General features: G+C 49.0%; 7 protein-coding genes and 1 non-coding gene across 8 annotated transcripts; 6 read left to right on the top strand and 2 right to left on the bottom strand.

Annotated features, from left to right (window-relative positions):
* Window positions 1–547: 547 nt before the first annotated feature.
* On the top strand, window positions 548–1,527 carry BO87DRAFT_441517 (uncharacterized protein; the record flags this gene model as incomplete). Its single annotated transcript, XM_025628010.1, has 3 exons — window positions 548–652; window positions 785–1,213; window positions 1,468–1,527. 3 exons carry the CDS (start codon window positions 548–550, stop codon window positions 1,525–1,527), a joined length of 594 nt encoding a protein of 197 aa, XP_025477506.1.
* A 3,998-nt stretch (window positions 1,528–5,525) lies between these two features.
* On the top strand, window positions 5,526–7,618 carry BO87DRAFT_314110 (putative amino acid transporter; the record flags this gene model as incomplete). The annotated part of the gene is made up of 6 exons (XM_025619642.1): window positions 5,526–5,995; window positions 6,069–6,476; window positions 6,531–6,700; window positions 6,761–6,888; window positions 6,945–7,059; window positions 7,113–7,618. The coding sequence occupies 6 exons, from the start codon at window positions 5,526–5,528 to the stop codon at window positions 7,616–7,618; spliced, it is 1,797 nt and encodes a 598-aa protein (XP_025477505.1).
* A 628-nt stretch (window positions 7,619–8,246) lies between these two features.
* Window positions 8,247–9,874, top strand: BO87DRAFT_408608 (glycoside hydrolase family 76 protein). The gene is made up of 3 exons (XM_025626168.1): window positions 8,247–8,458; window positions 8,531–9,234; window positions 9,287–9,874. Exons 1-3 carry the CDS (start codon window positions 8,350–8,352, stop codon window positions 9,863–9,865), a joined length of 1,392 nt encoding a protein of 463 aa, XP_025477504.1. The 5' UTR covers window positions 8,247–8,349; the 3' UTR covers window positions 9,866–9,874.
* Window positions 9,875–10,236: 362 nt separating this feature from the next.
* BO87DRAFT_363974 (copper amine oxidase) lies at window positions 10,237–12,610 on the top strand. Its single transcript, XM_025621719.1, has 4 exons — window positions 10,237–10,603; window positions 10,658–11,237; window positions 11,312–12,223; window positions 12,284–12,610. Exons 1-4 carry the CDS (start codon window positions 10,295–10,297, stop codon window positions 12,490–12,492), a joined length of 2,010 nt encoding a protein of 669 aa, XP_025477503.1. The 5' UTR covers window positions 10,237–10,294; the 3' UTR covers window positions 12,493–12,610.
* Window positions 12,611–12,913: 303 nt separating this feature from the next.
* BO87DRAFT_378661 (uncharacterized protein) lies at window positions 12,914–13,392 on the top strand. Its single transcript, XM_025623851.1, has 2 exons — window positions 12,914–12,993; window positions 13,058–13,392. Exons 1-2 carry the CDS (start codon window positions 12,963–12,965, stop codon window positions 13,189–13,191), a joined length of 165 nt encoding a protein of 54 aa, XP_025477502.1. The 5' UTR covers window positions 12,914–12,962; the 3' UTR covers window positions 13,192–13,392.
* A 406-nt stretch (window positions 13,393–13,798) lies between these two features.
* Window positions 13,799–13,910, bottom strand: BO87DRAFT_t184. Its single transcript has one exon. It is a non-coding gene; the product is annotated as a tRNA-Leu (tRNA).
* A 252-nt stretch (window positions 13,911–14,162) lies between these two features.
* BO87DRAFT_408606 (multidrug resistance protein fnx1) lies at window positions 14,163–16,195 on the bottom strand (the record flags this gene model as incomplete). Its single annotated transcript, XM_025626167.1, has 4 exons — window positions 14,163–15,420; window positions 15,468–15,761; window positions 15,819–15,854; window positions 16,003–16,195. The coding sequence occupies 4 exons, from the start codon at window positions 16,193–16,195 to the stop codon at window positions 14,360–14,362; spliced, it is 1,584 nt and encodes a 527-aa protein (XP_025477501.1). The 3' UTR covers window positions 14,163–14,359.
* A 1,896-nt stretch (window positions 16,196–18,091) lies between these two features.
* Window positions 18,092–20,731, top strand: BO87DRAFT_339678 (putative C6 transcription factor). The gene is made up of 9 exons (XM_025620632.1): window positions 18,092–18,202; window positions 18,267–18,386; window positions 18,436–18,551; window positions 18,603–18,737; window positions 18,786–19,330; window positions 19,375–19,648; window positions 19,694–19,869; window positions 19,916–20,099; window positions 20,153–20,731. Exons 1-9 carry the CDS (start codon window positions 18,165–18,167, stop codon window positions 20,686–20,688), a joined length of 2,124 nt encoding a protein of 707 aa, XP_025477500.1. The 5' UTR covers window positions 18,092–18,164; the 3' UTR covers window positions 20,689–20,731.
* The last annotated feature ends 2,248 nt before the right edge of the window (window positions 20,732–22,979 follow it).

Raw genomic sequence — 22,979 nt, 5'->3', positions numbered from 1 at the left:
ATTCTAAGCTGAGGTTTTATGAGGCATCAGCCTATGTTTATCTATATAAGAATAAGAAGAATTACCATTAGAGTGGTAAATATCTTCTAGATATTGATTCTTCCTGAGAATTTATACAGTATTCTATTTACTACTTTATTATATGTGTTTATTGAGAAATTTTAAGGAACTCTGCCACTTTTCTGTTTATATTTATTTTGTTGCATTTATTTAATAGAATACTGAGAGACTCGGGGATTTATGAGATAATTCTAAAAAGACTACATATCTAGTGCACTACTGTGGGGCCATATAGTAGAACAGATATCTTCCCGCTAGCTGTTTATTATGCTGCCGATTGGTGACTGAAATTAAAAATAACTACAATATGTTGGACTCTATATGAGAAGTTGTGCGTATTCTTATTTTCAAATACTTGATAATAACACTCGGTAGTTACACGGTTGCCAAGCCTCTTACACATAATGAAAGAACCGCAGGGGGGGGAGTTTGAATGACACTGGGTTCACCAACATCAACAACCAACACCGTCGTCTTCCCCTTCATCATGCTCAATCTAAGCGACCTTGGTTTTATCAGGTGCGTGAAGGAGTCACAAACGTCTAGCGTCTTCCAGGTATCTTTACAAGGACGACTATGTCTCATGAAGGTGGTAAGTGCATCTACTCCAGAACCACGTCATCTACATCATTGGTCAAATTGTCCTTGACAGCCTTAGTATTATGCCATTGAGAAGCAACCATGGCATCCCATTTACAGATAAATTGACCCGTATATCTGCGAGAGCGTTGCATATGTTCGTCTGAAGGAGCGAGGGTTATGCCAGCAAGGGATTGTCCCGGACTTTTATGGGGTGATCGATCAATTAGATCCAATGCAATGGCAACCTCACTTGAACAAATTTCTGAAGGATAAACATCGCCCAAACGCCATCCTACTGGAGTTTTTTCCACATTTGAAACAAATAGGCCTTGAGACATATACGGAAGACCGTGCCGCAGCACTTCTGAGCATCATTCAGCAAATCCATGAGGCTGGAATTTGCCATTGTGATCCATACCCTCGCAATATAATGGTTCAGCCAGAAACAGATAGAGTCCTCTGGATCGATTTTGATCGCGCCCAAACTGTTTCTGACGAGTCTATCACCGATAGACATCATAGCTGGATGGAAGATGATACATTGATGACCGCTGAGCTGTTAGACTTTCTGGTAAGAGACCTGGCCTTCTTACTGTATCTAGCTGACTGGGTCTTAGGCAAAGGATATGAAGCTCAGGAAGCTTGTCCATGCTTGGGGTTATTATTATCATTACTCATGAACATTGTTGATAACCTTTATGAAACAGCTACGATATAAATACGGTATTATGACAATGCACTGAGAACATGCGAACAGCCCCTGCGTATGGTTCCGTTGGGTGGTGTTGGCAACTTGCAGGTCACTGTAAGATACACAATTCTCAGGCATTTCTCGTCTCGTTTTGCCGGCAGTACTTGCTGCCACCAGATCTGCGTGGCCGTTAGATACGACCGCTCGAATGAGAAAGGCCAATATCAACAGCAGCTTACCAACCCTAGCAAACAAAAGCCATTATCAGTTTATTATATAGCTTCATCCTATCTGACTCGCATTTAGGCGAAGAGACTGCTATACTTTCACAGGCAAAATTCCACTATAAAAATAACATAACCCAACCACTACCCATATCTGGTGTAATCCTGTCCACTAGTGCCTTATCTGGCATGGGCGTAACTTCACTTCTTCCAACCAGTATTCTTGTAACACAAAGCTTGGGAAGTCCAGCGGGGCCAGCAGAGAGTAGTGGATTGATTATCAACACGCTAACCAGTATACTAAGAACAATATATTGTGTCTAGTCAACCAGGGGACGAGAGATACAGGCCTTAATATTACGTCAATTTTTTAGGCGATGATTATTGTAGGGCATGTATGAGAATATCAGAGAATAGACAGTCAACAGATAATCTGCAGTAATCAGATTTTTAGTATAATATACTCTGCAGAAGAAGCTCCGCAGGACATGCTGCTTGCAACTATCAACCAGTGCTAATTATCTTATGCATAGCAGTGTGTATGGTTATGTATTGTTTGAGTCCTTGGGACATGAATCCTGAAGAATGTTATCTAACATTTATTAATAATCTACTGTATTTCAAGTTATACTTGACTACAGCGTGTCTCGTGCAGTCATTTAATATTCAAACTGGAAGACACTGTGTCTGATTATATTGAAATAATGCGAGGGGTGCTCATTGGACTACTGGGGCAAAAAAAAACTAGCTGTTTATGCAAGATCTACTCCGACTTCTTAATCTTGCATGGGATAGAATCTACTACCTGTGATAGGAGTTTAACATGGAGATAACATGAGAAATAGCGAGCCCAGAGAGATAGAGAATAGAGATACAAGTATATAGTTATTTATATCTAGACTACAGATACTACCGTGGACTGGAGACAAAAAAATTCAAATTATGTAATTACTACTGTCTACCAAGTTAATACTACCTGTATGTAGTAGGATTCATTGAAATATATAATAAACCAGCATATGCAATATTACGAACAACAAGCACAAAGGACAGCTAAGGAGAAAACATATTTTATGTTATGATATTTATGTTGATTGATAATACGCCATATCAATCAAATAGTTTTGAGAAATTTGATAGCATGACACAGATTGTGAGAGGTCATAAGATGTGTGAAATACGGAGTAAGTACGGGTCGATGCTGTCGCCGATCGAACTGTTGGAATTACCAACATTGAGCGCAGACCAGAATAGTACATATTGCAATGTGCTGTTTAAGACACCCATGTCTAATAAGTCACAACAAAGGACGAGCCTCATGCTACTAGTTACTCTTACTTTCAAACAAGTATGATCAACAGTGTGAGAAGATTAGGTGTGTTTCAGACAAGAGCTGTGAGACCCGGCAAGTTCTCGGCGCTCGGGTTGATGGGGTTGGCGGCTTCCCGTCCCCCAACTATTCTGCACTCATCCCAGCTCCCTCACCCGCCAAATTCGTTCTAGGGATATTGTCGGATTTTCACCTTCCACCTTCCATTACTTGATGTAAAAGTCTCATTGTACTTTTTCAGGCCTCCGAAGTCACACCAGAATACCCTTCACCTGATCAAGAGATGGTGGAGGGAGAGGGGAAGGTTGGTTGGTTAGTTAGTAACCCCCGATTCTAAATTTGCGCCAGATAACCAACCAATTGCTTCACCATGATTGCGGTCAGCGTACTACAAAGCATTAATTTGCCATGCGACCGGGATCCTGCGGTTCTACGTATCGAAAAGCGGGAAGAAATTTGACTGCCTGTCCGGTGCTGCATATTGGGGTTACACCAGTTGCATTATATCGTCTAATAGTAAACTATTGTGATGCTACAGGCGGTTCCACCCGACCAGGAAACCCTGGAGAGTAATTTGCTAATTGCTTAGTAGCATGCCCGAGCCGGCAATTAGTTGGTCTGGTTGGACTAATCCTTCAGTCCTCTCCATCCAACGCCATATTATCCCCACCCACTTATGCCAGGCTGGACTCTCTGATAGGGGGACCATTGTTCATGCTGCCACCCGGCATCCACCGCCACCCACCCAAAAAAGATTGGTTGCTTTTACTCCAGACCCCAGACTGCAGCGTCTTGTCTCACTTTCCTCCCCTGCCACCTGCAATTTTTTGCTCCCATTTCCACCAAACTCCGGTCTTCCGTAAGCTTCAGCTGAAAGTTTGATCCCCACGGTCAAGTACCACACCACGGCGATTCCGATCAATGGAACCCGGGAGGATTTCTCTGAGATTGCCACAACGAAGTGCGAGGTCTGTACCAAAGGCACACTTATTCTGCGTAGTGGACTAGATATCCACTTTTTACATCGTTGGAGCCGATGCGGAGGCCAAGCTTCGTGCTTGGGAAACAAGCAACAGGCCAAGCAACGAGCGGATGGGGCTTAGAGCCACTGAGTGGTCATGCTGTCCATGGGACGGACTGGCCTCGATACTGATATAGAGGGAGTCCTTTTGATAAGCCCGTGTGCACAGGGCCTCCGGGTTTCCGGCTAGTCTAGTCGATGCGGCAAATTTTTTTTTTCACTAATTTCTCTTGCCCTGGTCACCCATTCCTGGTTCATCCATTCGGTGACCCCCGAGACCGTCTCCGCGCTACCATACTTGGTAGTACTACTGTTAGGCACTACTATGTAAGTAATAAGCGACATTCTTTTGGGTTACGTGCCGCTGTGGCTGGAACCAAACATTCCATATGTAAGAGCGTTGCAGCCAGACAGATCTATTGTGTAAGGGGAATTGGTCCATGAAATTCGGTAAAATTGATGGGACGCTAGTACAGCGGTCGCATGGCCGCTGTCCCCATCCACTCGGTTCTCCGTCGGCAATTTCAATCCTGTCTTCCCCTTGTCATCCGTTCACTTTCATTGATTGGGTTACTTATGGATTATGGTAATGATATTCGGTTTACTGGCCGCGGGGGTCGCCCTTATCTTCCCACAGCCCGTTACGAAAATGGCCTTTGGTCCGATATGTGCGCATCCACAACCGACCACCCACACCACCTGCTCTTCCCTCGGCCAACATTGGCTTACGGTGTATCAGACGGTGCTCCAGATCGAATTTTGCGATCCAATGGTTGACCTGCAGACAATAATTATGGTCAGGTCTCATTGGGCGCGATAACGTGCTTCAGCCAGGAAATCACACTCATGACCATCCTCTTCTTCTCCCTCATCATATCAGGTTTTTTCACTAAGCTCATTAGCATCCGACTCCAGCCGCAGCAAGCCTGTGACCCTGGTCTAGTCTTGCAACTCTCCGAGTAAACGAGCGTGCCGACAGTGGAGTCGCCTGGTTCGTGGCAAGCCGTTCGTGCAGCCCACGGTTATCTGCTGTGTTATCTCCCCCTAACCAGCTAACTCAAGACGCCACCCCTCCTTCGGACCTTCTACAGATGCTCCAGAAGTCCTCGTTGTGCCAATCAAGTTTCTGGCTTGTGGTGGTGGCCTTCTCGGAGTGGGGGGATGCAGACCGTTTAACTTTCCAATGGACCGTCAATGGCTTTCTGGATGGGTGCCCACCGTCGCTCGAGCATCGCTGCCGCTGGCGTTTATTAAATTGCATCGATAACCAGTACTGGATCAGCTCATACTGACGGCGATAATGTAGATACTAGCCCAAAGTGATCCATCGGATTCCGCCTGTTAATCCCGCTTCTCCCAATTCCATTCGTTTTTTTTTTTTTTTTTTGGCTATTAGCTTGTGGGCGTTATCTCCCCGTCAGCCTCCCTTTGACTGGTCTGGCATCCACTACCATTTAGTACTTTGTAGACTCGCCCCGTCGCGTGCTTGCTGTTTGGTCCTTCTTAAGCTCCGCCGATCCCACCTCCCCCAGTTCTAGATCTTTGCACACCCCTCAAATTCGTCCTCTACTCTCTCTTTCTTCCGGCGATTGTGTTCGTCGTTCGCCTTGCTTTACCATGGCTACCGAAATCGAGCCGGCGGAGATCCCTCCAGTGCTGGGAGTTCTCCCAGCATACGGACAGGATAGAGAAACCCACCTGAAGATGGTTCCACGTGCCGATGGTGCTCGCGCTCGGTTAGATCCGAACGTCACCTTCGAGGAGTACATGTACTGGGCCAATATTGAGCGTCAGCTGGAAGAGGAGGAGAACCGTCAGTACGTGCTGGAGCGTGGGCCTCTGACCGTCGGCAAGGTCATCCAGAACCGTTTCTCCAAGGGCGTCCACCATGACCGTGAGAAGAATGGTGCCCAGAATAGCCCGCAGATTGATGGTGAAAAGCGCATGGTCGCATCTACGCCCTCGGACTCGTCCCTGGCTGTTAGCGATGAGGAATGGAGAAATGCTTCTCGCGCCCTCCGAACAGCCGGTTGGGGTACCATCTTCTATCTGATCACCACCGACGTGCTGGGCTGGGCAAACGCACCGTGAGTGATTTTCAAGCTGTCGAAACCAACCATCATCTCGCATCACCTCTAACCAAGTGGCTCTGTGATCTAGGTTCGTCTTTGCAAGTGTGGGATACGGTCCTGCCGTGGCTTTGTACATTGTTTTTGGTTGCTTCGCCGGCTTCAGTGGCTGGATTCTGTGGAGGGTGTTTCTAGAGCTCGACTCGACGCGCTATCCATTGATCAACTTTGGTGACACCTACTATCGTGTTTTTGGAGCGTGGAGTCGTCATTTGGTTAATATCGGACAGTCGCTGCAGCTGCTGATGTCGGTGTCCGTGCTGGTTCTGGGTAATGGCCAAATCCTGGCACAGCTGACCAATGAGAGTATCTGTTTCGTAGCTTGCATGATCATTATGATGGTTATCGGCATGGTCTGTGGCAGCATTCGGTCCTTGCAACGTCTCGGATGGCTGACCAACGCCGCCGTCTGGTTGAACATCGCGGATTTCATCATGATGTTAGTTTTTCCAGGTTATTTTAACCTTGTCGGGATATGCTAATTGAAGAACAGCATGGTCGCCGCTGGCGGCAAGTTTGGGATCGACTACGATGCCGTCACTTCGTCCTCCTTGATCAAAGCCATAGAACCTGTCAAGGTCTTTGCGGGACCTCCACCCAATCAATACCAAATTCAGGCCACTGGGTTTTCGGGACAGTTCACTGGTGTCGACCAGATGGTTTGTGAGTAATCGAAGTTGAACTTTTGTGCGCTCGAGAATAGCTCAGTTGACCCTGCGACAGACAGTTATGGTGGCGCCATTTTGTTCATCTCCTTCCTGGCTGAGATGCGCCGTCCGTGGGACTTCTGGAAGGGATTGCTGTGTGCCCAATTGTTTATCTGTTTGGTCTACATTTTCTTCGGTGCCTTTGTAAGGTTTCCCACCTGATGTCTATGACAACAGGTAATAGGCTAACGTTACCACAGGTCTACAGCTTCTACGGTCAATACTCCATCTCCAACATCTACAACGTTGTCGAGCCCAAGGGTCTACAAGAGGCAGTTAATATAGTCTACTTTTTGACCACTATTATCGCTTCCAGTACGGTTCCTCGTTTCTCATTATGTACAACAAACGTCCGCTGACCAGCTTAGTTCTTTACTTCAACATCGGCATGAAATCTGTCTACCAACAAGTCTTCATGGAACTCTTCAACTTCCCCGACATCTCCACCAAACGCGGCCGCTTGCTGTGGTACGGCCTCGGCCCGATTTACTGGATCATCGCCTTTGTAATCGCCGCTGCCGTTCCCAACCTGAGTGGAATCTCAAGTATGGTCGGCGCGGCCCTGATTCTCAACTTCACTTACACCCTCCCGGGTGTTCTCTACGTTGGATTCCGGTGCCAGAAAGACGCCGCACTTCCGGGAGAAGGGTATGACCCTGCGTCTGGTGTAACAACGCGCCATGATTCGGGCATGCAGCGATACGTTCGTGGTTTCAAGAAGCACTGGGTGGTGAATTGTTTCTGTATCTTCTATTTCTGCGGTGGATTGGCATGCTCCGGTATGGGCATGTGGGCTGCTATTATCGGTTTGATCGAGGAGTTCGGACCTGGTGGTACAGTGGCTACATCGTTTGGGTGTGCTGCACCTGTTTAAGGGTTGTATTTGGCAGCAGACGAGAGTTATGCTCTTTTGGTAGAGCGAGCCATATTCTTCGTTCTAGATGGTGATGATAGTATAAATGTCTCATCTCTATATATATGCCTGTGATGGTGCCATGTCACATGTGTCTCGACATGGATGTGATTGTAATGTTAATGCCATGATTTTCTATCATGTGTCTATATCCACCTCATTATGTTATTTTTAAATGATTATCAGTACTCCATTGGGATTTTCCGAGCATTAGTAACCGGCACTCTTTACATGGCCACTACTGCAATGCGGATGCTTGGTTAAAAATAGCTCGCTGAGTACTACTCTTTTCACGGATGACAGACATCAATCACACCTGGAGGATATTCGCGCCAACCACTGCTATAGACCGGAATTATCTTGGGTCCCAACTACAAATCTGCCAAAGCATTAGAACACGAATGATGATACATTAATAGGACAGTCTGGTCACGCACTGGTTTTTGCTGCCTTCGAGTTTCCAAATGTGGCATCCATTCACTGGCAATAATGAGGTCCTTGCTACGGCCCGCAGAAGGCCCTTGCATATGCCGTTTCGTGTTATTCCACAGCCAGTCTTAGCATAATGTTTCGAATTCACTGGAACACGCCTCCTCTCTAATCTCGTCTTTTCTTTCTCTCTTCCTGAACCTTCATTCCTAATTTTCTTGTCTTTTCACGCGTTTTGCAAACAGCTTGATGGGTACGGTGTGATGATGCACATTCCGCAACTTCGCCCTTGGCGGTCACTCCTCATCTGTGTTGTTTGGTCTCTCCCTTGCTTCCAGGTCCTGGCGATCGACCTTGATCTCCAGAATGCTGGTGAGTTTCAAGGACCTTGTCCAGATGTTGAACCTTTGTTGGAGGCTAATAAATTTGTTTGGTGTCAACTAGACAGCATAAAGAGCGTCGCAAGCGACCTCGCCTGGGACCTAGTCAGCTTCTATACGGGCAACAACACCGGCGATGTTCCCGGAAACCTTCCAGATCCATACTACTGGTGGGAGGCGGGGGCCTTCTTTGGCACCCTGGTCAATTACTGGGCCTACACCGGAGACACCACGTATAACAAATTGACCGCGCAAGCCATCCTCCACCAGGTCGGTCCCAACCAAGACTTCATGCCCGCCAACCAGACGCGCACGGAGGGAAATGATGACCAGGCGTTCTGGGCGTTCGCTGCCCTGCGTGCCGCCGAGCGAAACTTCCCCAATCCGCCAGCCGATCAACCGTCGTGGTTAGCTCTCGCGCAGGCCGTTTTCAATGAACAAGCGCAGCGATGGAATACGCAGAAGTGTGGAGGAGGATTAAAATGGCAGATTTACACGTTCAACAGCGGTTACACGTACCGGAATTCAATCTCGAACGGGTGTTTCTTCAACATGGCGGCTCGACTCGCACGATATACGGGCAACGCTACGTATGCGGACTGGGCAAATAAGGTCTGGGATTGGGTGACGGACGTAGGACTGATTGGGCCGGAGTACCATGTGTTCGACGGGACGAGCGAGGAGAACAACTGCACTGACCTGAATCATATTGAGTGGACTTATAACAACGGGGTGTTCCTGCTAGGGGCAGCACACATGTGGAACTACGTGAGTTGAAGACCTGCTTGCTGCACAGGATATACAACTGACGGGACTGCAGACCAACGGTGACGAGAAGTGGCGCGAACGAGTCAACGGCCTTCTCCAGGCGCAGAACAGCTTCCTCTCTACGAACGAGAGCTCCAAGAACGTCCTTTACGAGGCCGCATGCGAAACGGTGGGGACCTGCCAAACAGACCAATTCTCGTTCAAGGCCTATCTGGTACGATGGATGGCTGACACTGCCCGACTGGCTCCCTTCACCTACGAAACCATTATGGCACGCCTGCAACCGACAGCCAAGGCAGCCGCCGCCCAATGTGTGGGAGGTAAGACGGACACATACTGTGGGATGCAATGGACCACGGGAACCTATGATGGCACAGTGGGCGTGGGACAGCAAATGGCCGCCTTAGAGGTGGTCCAGGCCAACCTCCTGCAGGCCAACCCTGGTCCACTCACTCATACCACGGGAGGATCCAGCCAGGGGAACAGCGCCGCAGGGACACAAACGTCAGATTCGTCCCGAGATCCCAGTGAACTGCGCCCGATCACCACGTCGGATCGAATTGGGGCAGGGGTAGTAACTGGAGTCACGGCATGCTTGGTGCTGGGGGTCACGGCTTTCATGGTGTCATAACAGGAAAGGGAGAATGTGACTGGTCAATGCACTGTTGATTGAACAGCACAAAAATGTATGAGGCCTTGCATAAATATCAATTACATAAGAAAGTTTCTTTTCCTCACCGCCAAGTTTATCCAGATTCTGATTGGTGGTTAGCTGAGATAAGCAAGGCCCCGATAAGGCGCCCAAGCTAGTCCCTATACAGTATAAGATACGCCGGGTCGGTCGTGCGGACCAATCAGGGGCCCCTTTGACGAAGCGGAGGCCAATACATTCCCAAAAGGGAAGATATGGCAACTCCGCCTGTGTCTCCAATCGGGGTAATCTGGGCAATCTGGGCGGGGAGGAAAAAGTTATATAGCTGCTAGCTTCTGCTGTCCCTCATTCCTCCCTTCAACTTCAGCAGTGTCTCGATTATTTGGCAGATCCCCGGATATAGACACCATGGCAGTCTCACCACACCCTTTCGACTCTATCACCCCGGCGGAAATCGTCCTGGCCACCAAGATTCTGGCGGCGGCCTTCCCCGGGGTCCCTCTACGGTACAAGAAGATTGATATCCAGGAACCCATCAAGAGTGAAGTGGTTCCGTTCATTGAAGCAGAACGGCTGGGCAAGCCCCTGCCCGCAAAGCCCACTCGGTTGCTGCTGGTTCTTTTTCACCGCATGGACACCCTGGCCTTCTGCAGAGCATTGTTGAATGCCGACTCCCGATCAATAATCTCGGCCAAGGAACTGCCCAAGCATGTTCAGGTATGACTCATGGCGTTCATCTACGTTACCTCACATTGTCTCTGACCACAACAGGGACCTGGTGATCCGGACGAACTAGGAGAGGTCGAGCAACTCTGTCTTTCTCACCCCGCGGTACAGGCCGAGGTCGCCAAATTGAAGCTGCCTCCAGGTGTCACCGTCTGCAATGACCCCTGGATCTACGGCACTGATGATCCCAATGAGACGCGTCGCTTGTTCCAGTGCTACATGTACATTGTTGCTACAGACCATCCCGAGAACAACCACTACTCTGTACCTTGCAAGTTCTCCCCTGTCTTCGACGTTCACAAGCGCGAGCTGGTCCGTATGGACTACCTGCCAGGTGGAGTTGATATGCAGACCGCCGAAACGCAGCCCTGGAAGCCGGTTGAGACCATCCAATACGCGCATGACCTGCTGCAGGAACCCTTGCGCACTGACCTCAAGCCTTATATCGTCCAACAGCCCCAGGGCCCATCATTCAATGTCGACGGAAATGTGGTCTCGTGGCAAAAGTGGAGATTCCGCGTTGGGTTCAATAGCCGCGAGGGTCTCGTTATCTACAATCTCACTTATGATAAGCGGAATGTCTTCTACAGATTGTCCATGTCGGAGATGACTGTGCCGTACGGTGGTAAGTCTAGAGTTATACTATTTCATTTTTAGCTGCCCCCAGCAGACCAGTCTCATACTGATCTTGCGCTATAGATCCTCGTGCACCCTATCACCGCAAGCAGGCATTCGATGTGGGAGACGTAGGCTTCGGTGTCACAGCAAACCAACTCTCCCTAGGCTGCGACTGTCTAGGCCACATCAAGTACTTTGATGGCTACCGGGCTGATTCAAAGGGAAACCCCGTTTTGCTGAAGAATGTTATCTGTCTTCATGAGCAAGATAACGGTCTGCAGCACAAACATACCAACTACCGCAATAACGCCGCCACGGTCGTCCGCAACCGCCAACTAGTAGTGCAGATGATCTGTACTGTCGCAAATTACGAATACATCTTCGCCTTCATCTTTGATCAAGCCGCTAACATTGAGCTCGAAGTCAGAGCCACCGGTATTCTATCTACCGTCCCCTTCGACAACGAGAAGCCCGGTACCACCGTTCCCTGGGGCACCAACGTCGGCCCTGGCGTCATGGCGCCTTTCCACCAGCACATGTTCTCTTTCCGGATGGACCCGGCCTTGGACGGATTCAATAACACTGTCTACTACGAAGATAGCGTGCCACTACCGGAGGATGAAAACAACCCCTACCTGGTGGGATACACGACCGAGCAGACAGTGCTCCGTACCAGCGGCACAGCAAACACCGATATCAACCGTCACCGCGTGTTCAAAATCCGCAATGACTCCCACATTAACCCCATCACCTACAAGCCCATAGCATATAAGCTTCAGACCTCGCCCAGTCAGATGCTTCTCTCGAGCCCGAAGTCGTACGGCGCCAAGCGTGCCGGCTTCGCGACCAAACCCATCTGGATTACGAAGTACCGGGACGACGAGCTGTATGCGGCGGGTGAATTCACCAACCAGAGCCGGGAGAGCGAGGGGGTGGAGAAGTGGGTGCAGCGGAAGGATCCTGTTGAGAATGAGGATATTGTGTTGTGGCATAGTAAGTGATCCTTCTCTTGTGTATTGCCGGTCGGCAGCAGGGCTAAAACTAACATGACAGCCTTCGGCCTGACGCATAACCCTCGCATTGAAGATTTCCCCGTCATGCCCGTCGAGCGCGTCAGCGTCATGCTAAAGCCCGACGGATTCTTCACCAAGAATCCCGCATTGGACGTGCCGCCTTCGACGCAGTCATTCAACAAGTCGACGTTGCATCCTGAGCCAGCAGCCACGTGCTGTGCTCCAGCAGAGAGAATGGGAAAGTTGTAGATGGACGACCGATTCATGAGATATGACGATCTATGACAGTGCCTTTTTGATGCTTCTGTTTATAACGAGTACCCAGTAGAATACTGAATTTACGCTCATCATGTTTAAAGCAAAGCACAAAGTGGGAGTTTACTCTATAAGTAGTAACTATGACACCAATTCCCCCAAGGTCCCTCCACCGTCACACTACCTCCACTTAGCCCTATATACATACCTTCCTGATGCTATCTTCACGTATACTCCGTCCCAAACACCAAACTTGCATCATTGAACCCCCACGCAACTCAACTTCCCCGCAAGAGACCGGTCGGGTTTCTCGGGGATCACTCCGGTCGGCGATTCATCATGACTAAGCAAGGGTCTGAGGAGCTATAAATCCGCCTCTATCTTGAGTTTATCTCCTTCCATCAACTTCCATTTACCCTCGCAACCCCTCATATTCAAGAACAAGACCACGACCTTCTCTCAAAATGTGCATGAAAGTGAACTGCTCGAACTGCAGTATGTTGCACGTCCCTTCCATCGCATATCGCCGCCAAGTTATGATCCTAATGAATGCATTCAGACAAAGCCACCTGGTGGGGCTGCGGCGCGCATATCCCCTCCGTTCTGGACTCGGTTCCGGAGAGTGAGCGCTGCACTTGTGCGCCGAAGGTGGTGCGCGATGGAAAAGAGTACCCGCCTAAGGCGGAGAAATGACTATCTTCGGGGTGTGTTGTTTGTTAATTGATTTGGATGGAGTTGGTGACGACGTCATGGGCAATTGATGGGGCTAATCCATGTTTATCTCGGGGATAGGACCGATTGGTAGTGAGTGCTAGATACGGATTATGATTGATACAGGATTATATATTTCTTTTGCTGTTCTGCAGTGTAGTGGTGGAATTAGATGGTTTGATGAGATAAATGTCGTCATGAAGTACTTATGTTGAAGTGAGACATGTAGCTCGTTGCCGATGCGTGCTGATGTTAGACCTTTGATATTGGGAGTCAGCGTTCAGCATGTGTATGTATAGACCAGAAGTAGAAGCATGACCGGCAAGGTTGTTTGTACTCCGCACATGTTGGTTATCTCAGGGGATGAGGATATTTGGGTTTGGTTATAGTAGTTGGTTTGGAAACACAAAGGGATAGGATGAAAACGGGAAAGTTAAGATGAGCATAATTCAAAAGCATGAGAGTAGTGAATGATCGAAAGAACTAGAAAAAAGCAAAGGATAGAATAAAATAGAATAAGATTTGTTGTTGGACTTAATGCGGACCGACGAAAAGGTCTGCAATGATATGCGGAGGCGCAAAAAAGGAATGACAAGAGTGGGATTCGAACCCACGCCATCTTACGATGATCAGGAAGCTGTGAAGCTGGGTATTAAGGTGGACCTTAACCTGACGCCTTGGACCAACTCGGCCATCTTGCCGTGGATGAATAATATTAACCATTTTGTGTTATATTAAGGCTGCCATTGAATATACCTAATCGGCCATCCACCTTCCACCTGATGCTGGCTTGGATTTCATCAGTGATGGAATTTTGACACTCTGAGCATAGCATATATCATTTCCCCCGTAATTTATCTTATCATAGAAACCTTCTCGCTTATGTACGGCCTGCTTTGCAATTAATGACATGGCGAATTTATCCACAGCTAGTACTGTACTGGTATATATTTACACTGAGGTGCCTATACAGTAAGCACTCTTCGTAATGAGAAAGCCAGGGATGATAGCCACCACCCCAAAAACCAAATGGACCCGATCGAAGAACTCTGTGATCGGGGGAACATGAAAACAACTAGCGATGGATCAAGCAGGAGCCACTTTAATTCGGTGGCTGTATTGTATATCCAAGCCACCTGCTGGCCACAAATCAGTTCGGCGCTTCTTCTTCATCTTTCGCCTTCTTCAATTCCTTCAATTCTCCCTTCTCCTCAGCACTCCGCCTCTCCCTCGGACTATCAACCAGCTCATTATTTTGCATAACAAAGGCCGACACCGCAGCGGCAACCAGAACCGACATGGCAAGGAAAAACACTCCACGTGCGGCACGGAGATAGATGAAGATTGCGGTCTGCTTCTCCGAACCACTCAGCAGGTCGAGCCGATTGTAGTTGTGCGAGATTCGATCAGCCAAACCAGGCTGGCCTCGAAAAAGAGATCGTAGGGAATTGACTGACAAGTTCTGAAAGATAGCAGCGGAGATGGTCTGACCTATGGTGGTGCCAGTGTTGCGGACAGTGAAGGAACAGGATTGCACCACGGCGAGATGTTGCTTATCGGCCGAGGTGAGGAGACCCATGAGTCTGGTCACGTACGCCCCGCCGGACCCGGCACCGTAAATGCCGAGATAAACGAAAGGCGCCCAAGAAGGTGTTGTCTGGGTCATGGTACAAAACATGACAGCGCCCAGGACGGAGCAGGCTTGGACGGGGAAGTTGATGTAGTAGTACTTGGCTGTGACCTTGACGAAGAGCCCAGCGGCGAAAGATCCAAAAGCAAAGCAGAGAGCCAAGGGAATGAATCGTAGGCCGCTCTGGCCTGGGGAGTGGCCAAGAACCTCCAGGTACACGGGCACGTAGTACATTATGCTAGTGTTGCCGAAGTTGGAGAAGAATGAGCTCAGTTGCGACGCGGCCACAGTGCGTTGTAGTAGGGCTCGAACTGGAATATGAGGGTTCTTGACTTTATAGAATTCCCAAAAGAGGAATGCTAGGAATCCTACCGCGGCAAGGATTAAGGTGGTTAGCACCGCTGCGCTGTTCCAGGCAAAAACCAAACCACCAGCATTCATGCCGAACTGAAAGAGGATAATGACGACAAGAAGAGCGACCATGCCGACGTAGTCAACTGGGCGTCTGATAGGACGGCTTTTACCCTGAGAGATGTTGAGATAGAATGCCACCATCGCGATGTCGAGAATGATGAAGGGCACTTGGATACGGAATGCCCATTCCATCCAATGGCGTTGGCGACGCCACCCCCGTAGACGCCGCCCAGGGCCAATGTAACACCATAGGTAATGTTGCCAATCCCTTCAATCAGCGCCCGTTTTCTCATGGAAACTAGATCGGTTTCGACAAAAGCAGTGATGGTGCCGATGCAGCCTGCACCAAGACCCTGAACGATCCGTCCAAGCAAGAAGACTGACAAACGGGGCGCCAGTCCGCACAGAAGCTGTCCTACGGCTAAGACTGAGAGACAAAGTACAAGGCCATATCGTCGGCCCAACAGGTTGGTCAGTTGTCCGCTGAATGGCTGCGAGATGGAGAGACCTATGGGGTATGTGGTAGCGACCCAGGAATACGATTAAAAAGCATCGTATTCATTACATATATCCTCAATAATTGTGGCAAGCATGGTTGAGTCTATCCTTTGTCAGAAACCTGCATGTTCGCCAGCAAGTTGCGCGAAAAAGAAGATTTTGTACTTACCCAACGCACTGAGCAAGACCCCAACCTGATGACACGAGGTTCAGAATCAGTGGGTAGATCTTTTGTTCATCATGGCGTGTACAGAAACTGCTTACCCAGAGACCTGACAGAACCAATACTAGGCGAGCAGTCGATGGCTCTGGGTCCGCATCATCGGTGCTATCTTCGGTCTTACATACAGCAGTATCCGGGGAAGGTTCCATCACCGTCACTAGTTCTATTGAGTCCTGCTCGTGACCCCTATCTTCTCTGCTGGTGCTCTGTGTATAAGCCATGGTGGAAGAACGATCGAGGGTGGCGTACAAAGGGCAAATGATGGTGACATTTGAATGAATAGATACAAGACAAAAAAATAATTCATGAAGGGCATGATATACTCCCTGATGCTTGAGGACCTTTAGGACTGCATTTGACTCACAGTCGACTAGGGTCCAAGGCTTGACCACTCGGAAAAAGGCATCAAAGTGGAGTTTTAAAAGGAAACATTGTAAAATACTCTCATACCCCTGTCGTGTACATTGACAAGGGATGCTATAATCCGAGAGAAAATAAGCTTGTATGTAGTCATTTGCCGATTTACCCGGAGTCCGAACCCATGTGTACGCCCTATGCAGAACACTTATGAAATGCGTACGCAGAAGGACCTGTTTATTGTAAAAAGTTTATATGGTGAGAGACCTGGATAATACACCAAGTGCAGTATGAGCCTTCACATCGCACTCACCAAGCGCCAGGAAGTACCTATTTGTAGAGCCAGGCTTCCTCTATTCCATTGTTGTGATTGACCAGAAGTGTCCTGGTTTGTTTCCAAAACCCGGAAACAAAGACCTGAGAATCAGACAAGAATACAAGAAGTTACATCAGGGATAGTTGTCATACTAGTCAGTACTTGTTTCAGGGAGCACTATATCTCTGCTCGACTCATTGGTTGAGAGATGCAGGGATTCATAGACCTTCTTGACTAGGTATAGTGCTACTGTGCCCCTCATTTCTTCTTTGGGTAGAGGTGGATGCTAAACACGGTCAGACAAAGACCAAGGAAAGCTTAACAAGGCTTAGAAAGAAGAAAGCAACTCCTGCTCCACTTTTTACCTGGAGTCCGACGGATGGTCCGATGCTGTGGGCGCGCCTGGATTATTGTGTGCTTTTGGGCTGCGCTGATGTGGACTGCAAGGGTTGGCCCTTAGTGTGCTTACGGAATGCGGGTTGATTCAAAGTGAGTCACTGGCATAATCTTCTAGAACAAATCTCAGTTGTTGACATGGTAAAATCCCTGTCGTAGCCAAGGGAGCTTGCTGCTAAGGCTGTTAGAGAGTCGTTTGAGAAAGGTGAATATCATCCGGTTCTCCCACGGTAACAGTTCCGGTATGCGCACCCATCTGCTCAATAAGTCGTAAGAATTATCAAACCGAGACACAGTTTGCCAATAGAATATATGATTAGTATATCGATCAATCAATGCCATAGATCGGGTATTGTCATCATTCCGGGCGACTATTTTACCATCCAGATGGAATCGCATGCCTGAAAGTCCGCGCCCCAAGTGATCTGGAAAATTTTGGGCGGTAAGCGGCTATTCATCTGTGGCTATTCATCTGTTGAATCCAAAAAAGTTGCATTCAATTGAGTCGTCCTAGACGAATTTACTCCAGAGACAGACTATAATGTTTAGCTACGTTTAACTGCCTCGCGTAGAGGCTAAAGTCGTGAAAGGACCGCACCGAGAGGCTTTGCTACCATCTGGCCCAAATCTCAGAAAGATGGGTTCATGCTCTCAGCCAAATATGGTGGTAGCTCTGCGCAACCTTAGTTTAAAGCAAAACAAAAAGCTTAGTGAAAGAGTTCATTGGGGCATGGTTTTATCTCACACAAATTTGTTCCCGTCAAGCAAGCTTGTTTAGTCCCTGGATTGGACATAACTTGGGGTAATACTTCATGTGGAGAATACCGAAGCCAGAGAGATATACCTTCTTCATTTTATTATCAAGAGATATTGAAGGAATATCCTTTGACGATCTTTTGGCCCTATCGTGACAAGATTGATAATATTATTATCTGCCGATAACGGGCGGGGTCGCTTACTCAGCCTCCGTTTGGTGGGGAAATTGACTTGTCCCAGCATATTCCGGCTGCTTCATTCTCTCCATCGTCAAGTCCAGTGAAAAGATTGCAGCAACTCCATGATCATAGGCTAGTATTTTAGGGAGGAAGATTGACGTCGGTGAGAACTTCCAGTCAGAGACAATGGACCATTCCCAGCGTCCCAAGCGGACCAGTAATGCGTAAGGCCATCTCTTTCCCCGGATCTTGAGACTACTAGTAGTTCATGCCCACTAACCCCACCAGCTGTCAACGCTGTCGCTCACGCAAGGTCAAATGTTCTGGCATCCATCCCTGCGACAAGTGCTGTCAGCGTCGTGAAGATTGTGTCTTCGAGGATGATCGCAAGATTGTAGTGTCTGAAGAGTGAGAATCATGATCGCTGTGACTCAAGGAAAGGTTCTAATATGTCTAGGCTATTTCTTTCCCTCAAGCGAAAAGTGGAGGCTTTGGAAGGAAGCGGTGACTCTTCCCCAGTGGTCAAACGCCGGCGAGCCTTGACAACTGACAGTACAAATGAATCCAGTTATGGTGAGGGAGAGATCGTTTCATGCGCTGCATATCCTTATCTAATCAGTGCAGAGCGAGCATCGGAGTTGCCCCGAGAGGCATCACTCGATCCAACTGAGTCCCATCGAATGGATGACCATTTCACCTCCAACCCTTTTATCAACCCGGGCTACCTCAAACATACCGGACGTCGACAGCGAATATGGCGTAGGTTTTCTGGTTTCCCTAGTATGGAAATTGCTGACCGCTGCGCAGTGTTTCTTGGGCCGACTTCGACCTGGTCATTCAGCCGCCGCATCCTTACCATTGTACAGGCACATATCTCGCCAGAGAGCCCACGGGCGATTCCTCTCGCGGTCGATGGCGATGCATATCAAATACAGTGGCGTCACGCCAGTTCGGAGGAGGCCCCTGACATTAGCGGTCTACCCTCGCTGGAGCATGCATTGTACATGGTGAGCACCGTGCAATTTCATTTCACCCACCTGTATCGGTTATATGATGAGGATGAGTTCTATCGGCATATGTATGAGTTTTACGACGATGCGGCAGCCAAGGTGCAAGAATGCCGTCTGTGGTACGTGCAGTTTCTCATCATCCTAGCCTTCGGAGAGGCCTTCCTGGACCCAGTACGGAACCACGCGAACACGGCGAGCTGGACCAAGTATTTCTCGAGGGCAATGTCATTGCTGCCGGACATCACTGGGTTATGGCAGGACCCGACCCTTGCAATCGAAGTACTGGCTCTCATTGGGCTGTACTTTCACTCGGTGGATATGAGGGATACTGCCTATTGCTATGTGAGTATTCGCACAGCGTTTCGTTGCCCTGACTGATCGTGTAGATTGGCCATTCGATGCGCATGGCATTGGTTGAAGGGTTCCACCGGGCGCTTCCAGTCAATCAACTAGGACGAAGATTAGTCGAACGCTGCAGCAACATTTGGTGGACAGTGTATATCCTGGACCGCAAATTTGCGGCACTGATAGGGTCCCCAAACTCCGTGCGGGACGACGAAATCACCACGCTCTTATGGGATCCGCGCACATCTTCTCGCAACGAAGCTACCCTGAGCCTCCATGTCAAGATCACACAAGTTATAACGCGCGTGTTGAACAGTAAGTCACTTGGCGCCTAGTAATCACAGTGCTGACATCCAGTAGCTGTCTACAGTGCCGATGGCACACTGGGAGGAGTCTTTCTTCGCAAGGTGCGATCGGTCTTGCAAGAAATGACCACCCTATCGCGAGAGCTTGATGAGGTCTTCTCGCATCGCTTTGCGAACTCAGTCGACTCACTATCTGGGGTTACCACACGCCTGACCCTATCCTGTCATCTTGTAAGCGCCACCCTCATCATAGTGTGTATCGCGACTAATAGCATAGTGCATCATTGTCACAACGAGACCCCTTGTCCTGAGCCTGCTATGGGAGCGCCTCGGCTGCTACGAGGCAGGTACCGAGTTCCGCACTCTATCTCCGCCCGTGCAAGCATTGCTTCAGGCGTGCATCGACTCCGCGACAAAATCCTTGCGGATACTTACCGCATTGCGCGACCAAAACCTGCTAGGTTGGGACCCCTCCAAGTAAAGTCACATTCTATACTGAGACATAGATGTCTAGAAACCTTTCTCCCCTTCGACCTTGAAAACCTCTTTTCCTCCTTCTTTATTCTTTCCGTAATCTCCGCCATCCTCCCCGATACACTTCCCGACCCGAGCTACCGCGATATGGGCTACAGCCTCCTTGACGCGATGATCGAGCGAGGAAACCGCGTGGCGCAGCTTCGCAAGTCCGAAGTTGAGCTGCTGGAAGAGCTGATTGCACCGTTGATGCGACGGCAGGGTCGATCCACCGACATCGAAAATGATAACACCGCGCGGCCGCACCTGGCCACGCCTACCAGCCAAGGTCGGGAGCGACTCACCGAGTCAGTTCAGCCCTCGGGGTCAGGGCTGCTTGGGGAAATAGGGGGATCGGGGATTCCGCCCCCACATGAGATCTCGGAGCAAGATGACGAGATACCCCTTGATTGGCGGGGATTGGGGCTGTCGCTGGACTGCATGCTGACGGCGGCGGACCAATTGAATACGAATAATTTGGTGCTGGATGCAGAGCGCGAGGGATCGCAGACGGACCTGTGGTTGTGGGAGAGTTGAGCTGTCATGGGCGGGGAGTTGCAGGGGAGGAGTAAGAAATGACTACCGGTGTAGATGTCCGGATGATGAGTCCATGAACCTTATGCATGTGGCGTGGTTTTAGGGCTTGAAAGTTGTAGCTCTTTTTGCAGATTGTTGGTACCTGCATGCCAGCAAACATCGAAGAACAATTAGCCAATCAGAATTCCGTTCCCAACTACACCCACCACACCGTCGCCCATTCCTGAAGCCCCTACCGAAGCCCAGGGAGGAATCGCCGTCCAAACAACCAACGCCAGGCTTTGCCACTGTTCAACTCCGTATGCTAGCACCAAATCCCTCCGATAGCAACATTCAACACTCAACAGAAGAACTCTGTATAACTCGCCATTAACACAATACGGTATAGCCCCCAAAAGATTGAAAGCAGACTTCCTACAGTGAGAGGAATCGACTCGGCAGATGAAATGACATGTCCACTCAATGTACCGAATCGGTAGATAGCCTAGAAATCCCACCTCGGAGCGAGCCGCTATCTTACATGCAAGCGTGTGTTGGTGTTATGTTGCGAGTCGTGAACCAATCAAGAAACACTGAACTGCAGATGGGAAATTAAAGATCAATTCCGTACTCCACCGTCTATGCTTCCAGGTGGAAGGCAAATAGTTATCCGGATGACACTTTTAGGAAGATCCGACAGTGTTGTCTGGTTCCGTGGACAGGTCGGATCCGTGGTATGTGGCAAATGAGCCACACCCACATCCACATATCACGGTGTTTATATTGTGCGGTACACAGTTAGTGTGTGTAGCGCCAATAGATAGTAACATAATTATCACTCAATCATCTTGATCAGAATAGTGGATACAGGGTTATCTATGGAGAAGTGAATGGATAGAATGGAGCGTGATCTAGAAGTGTGAAAGGGCTAAGCATGACTCTTCCTCGGTAAAAACACCAAACTGAATAAACTAAACAGGGTTAGTTTGTGATTAGTTCCGCGCCGAGAATGCCGCTGAGTAATGCTCTCTACACACAACACAATCCTTTCCCCAAAAGCCTCGCCCTCGACTAGCCCTTAACTAGCCCTAAACAGTCCTACGACCAGCGTCCATCCGTGTTGACTTGCGTATGCAAGCACTACCGCCAAGCAAACTATTTAACAACCATACGTAGGCTTCCTGTTCCTGAGCGGGAGATGTCCGTTCCGTTATCCACGACGGAAGTTCATCCATGGGCCAAGCCACGGCAAGAAATAAGGTAAATCAAACGAACCGTGGGAAGTCGTCAGCTACGATGGGATGATGCCAAAGAAACTGATTCGAGGGAAAGAGGGCTGGATGGACTATTACCAACTTTTTTTCTTTTTTTGCCGTTGAGTTGTTAGCTTTTTCTGGTGGTGGTGGCCGAGGGCATACGTAAGTGATGCCCCACTCCGACGGTGAGGCGCCAGCCAGTGGCGTCTATTGCTGCGAAGTTGTGGTTTTTGTTTTCTTCTTGAGGAGAGATGGCTGTTTTATGGTGTCAATAAATTCTGACGATCATGTTTCCTCTCTACGGTTGGTGTTAAAATGCTGCCTGAGGTGGATTGTGTGTTCATCCTCTCGATCGGCACTCTCTCGGTCGGACCATCAAAGACTAGAGATAATACACGTGGAGGGGAGGGATCGATCAATCTTCTGGACAGAGAGAGAAAGGAGTTGCGCTACTAAGCCAACGCTAGTCGATGCTTAACTCCGCCCGGCGCCAATTCTTGCGTCTTCATCTCTCCACTCCCAGGCGGTTTTATTTCTCTGCCTAGACTAAAGTCTATGTTGCTCGGATCCCGGCATCCAGTCACACACTCTCTACCTCTCTATCAATCAAATTTTGGAGGCAATTTCTTCTCTTTTTTCTGCACTCCCATTGTGCTTGTCACATTTGTGATCTAACAATTGGTGTCCAGCAGTATTTCCGTAGTACACAGTATATGCTTTTGACCCACAGCCTAGAACCACTATCGTGGCGTTCAGGATTAAACTTCCCCAAATACAACAAACAGGTACCGGAATGCTACCATTCGTCCGAGCAACCACCCACCAGACCACATGGCGCCCTCCCAGCTGACGGTCCAGTCTTCCAGTCTTGCTGCCCGTCCGCTGCAGTTTCTTGCTGCACCACGGGTTGACGACGCAAGGGGGCCGGATTACGTGGGGAGCAGAAACAGAGGATTGGATGAATGGGATGGAGGGGATGGATAGGATGGGATGGCATGCCAGAGCCGTACCTGGATGGTGGAGCACCCCCATCAACAAAATAAGAAAAAATAGGTA

This window comes from Aspergillus neoniger, assembly GCF_003184625.1.
Source record: "Aspergillus neoniger CBS 115656 unplaced genomic scaffold BO87scaffold_26, whole genome shotgun sequence".
Taxonomy (NCBI): domain Eukaryota; kingdom Fungi; phylum Ascomycota; class Eurotiomycetes; order Eurotiales; family Aspergillaceae; genus Aspergillus; species Aspergillus neoniger.
Note: the sequence above shows the minus strand (reverse complement) of the source record. Positions and strands in the feature narration are given on the sequence as shown.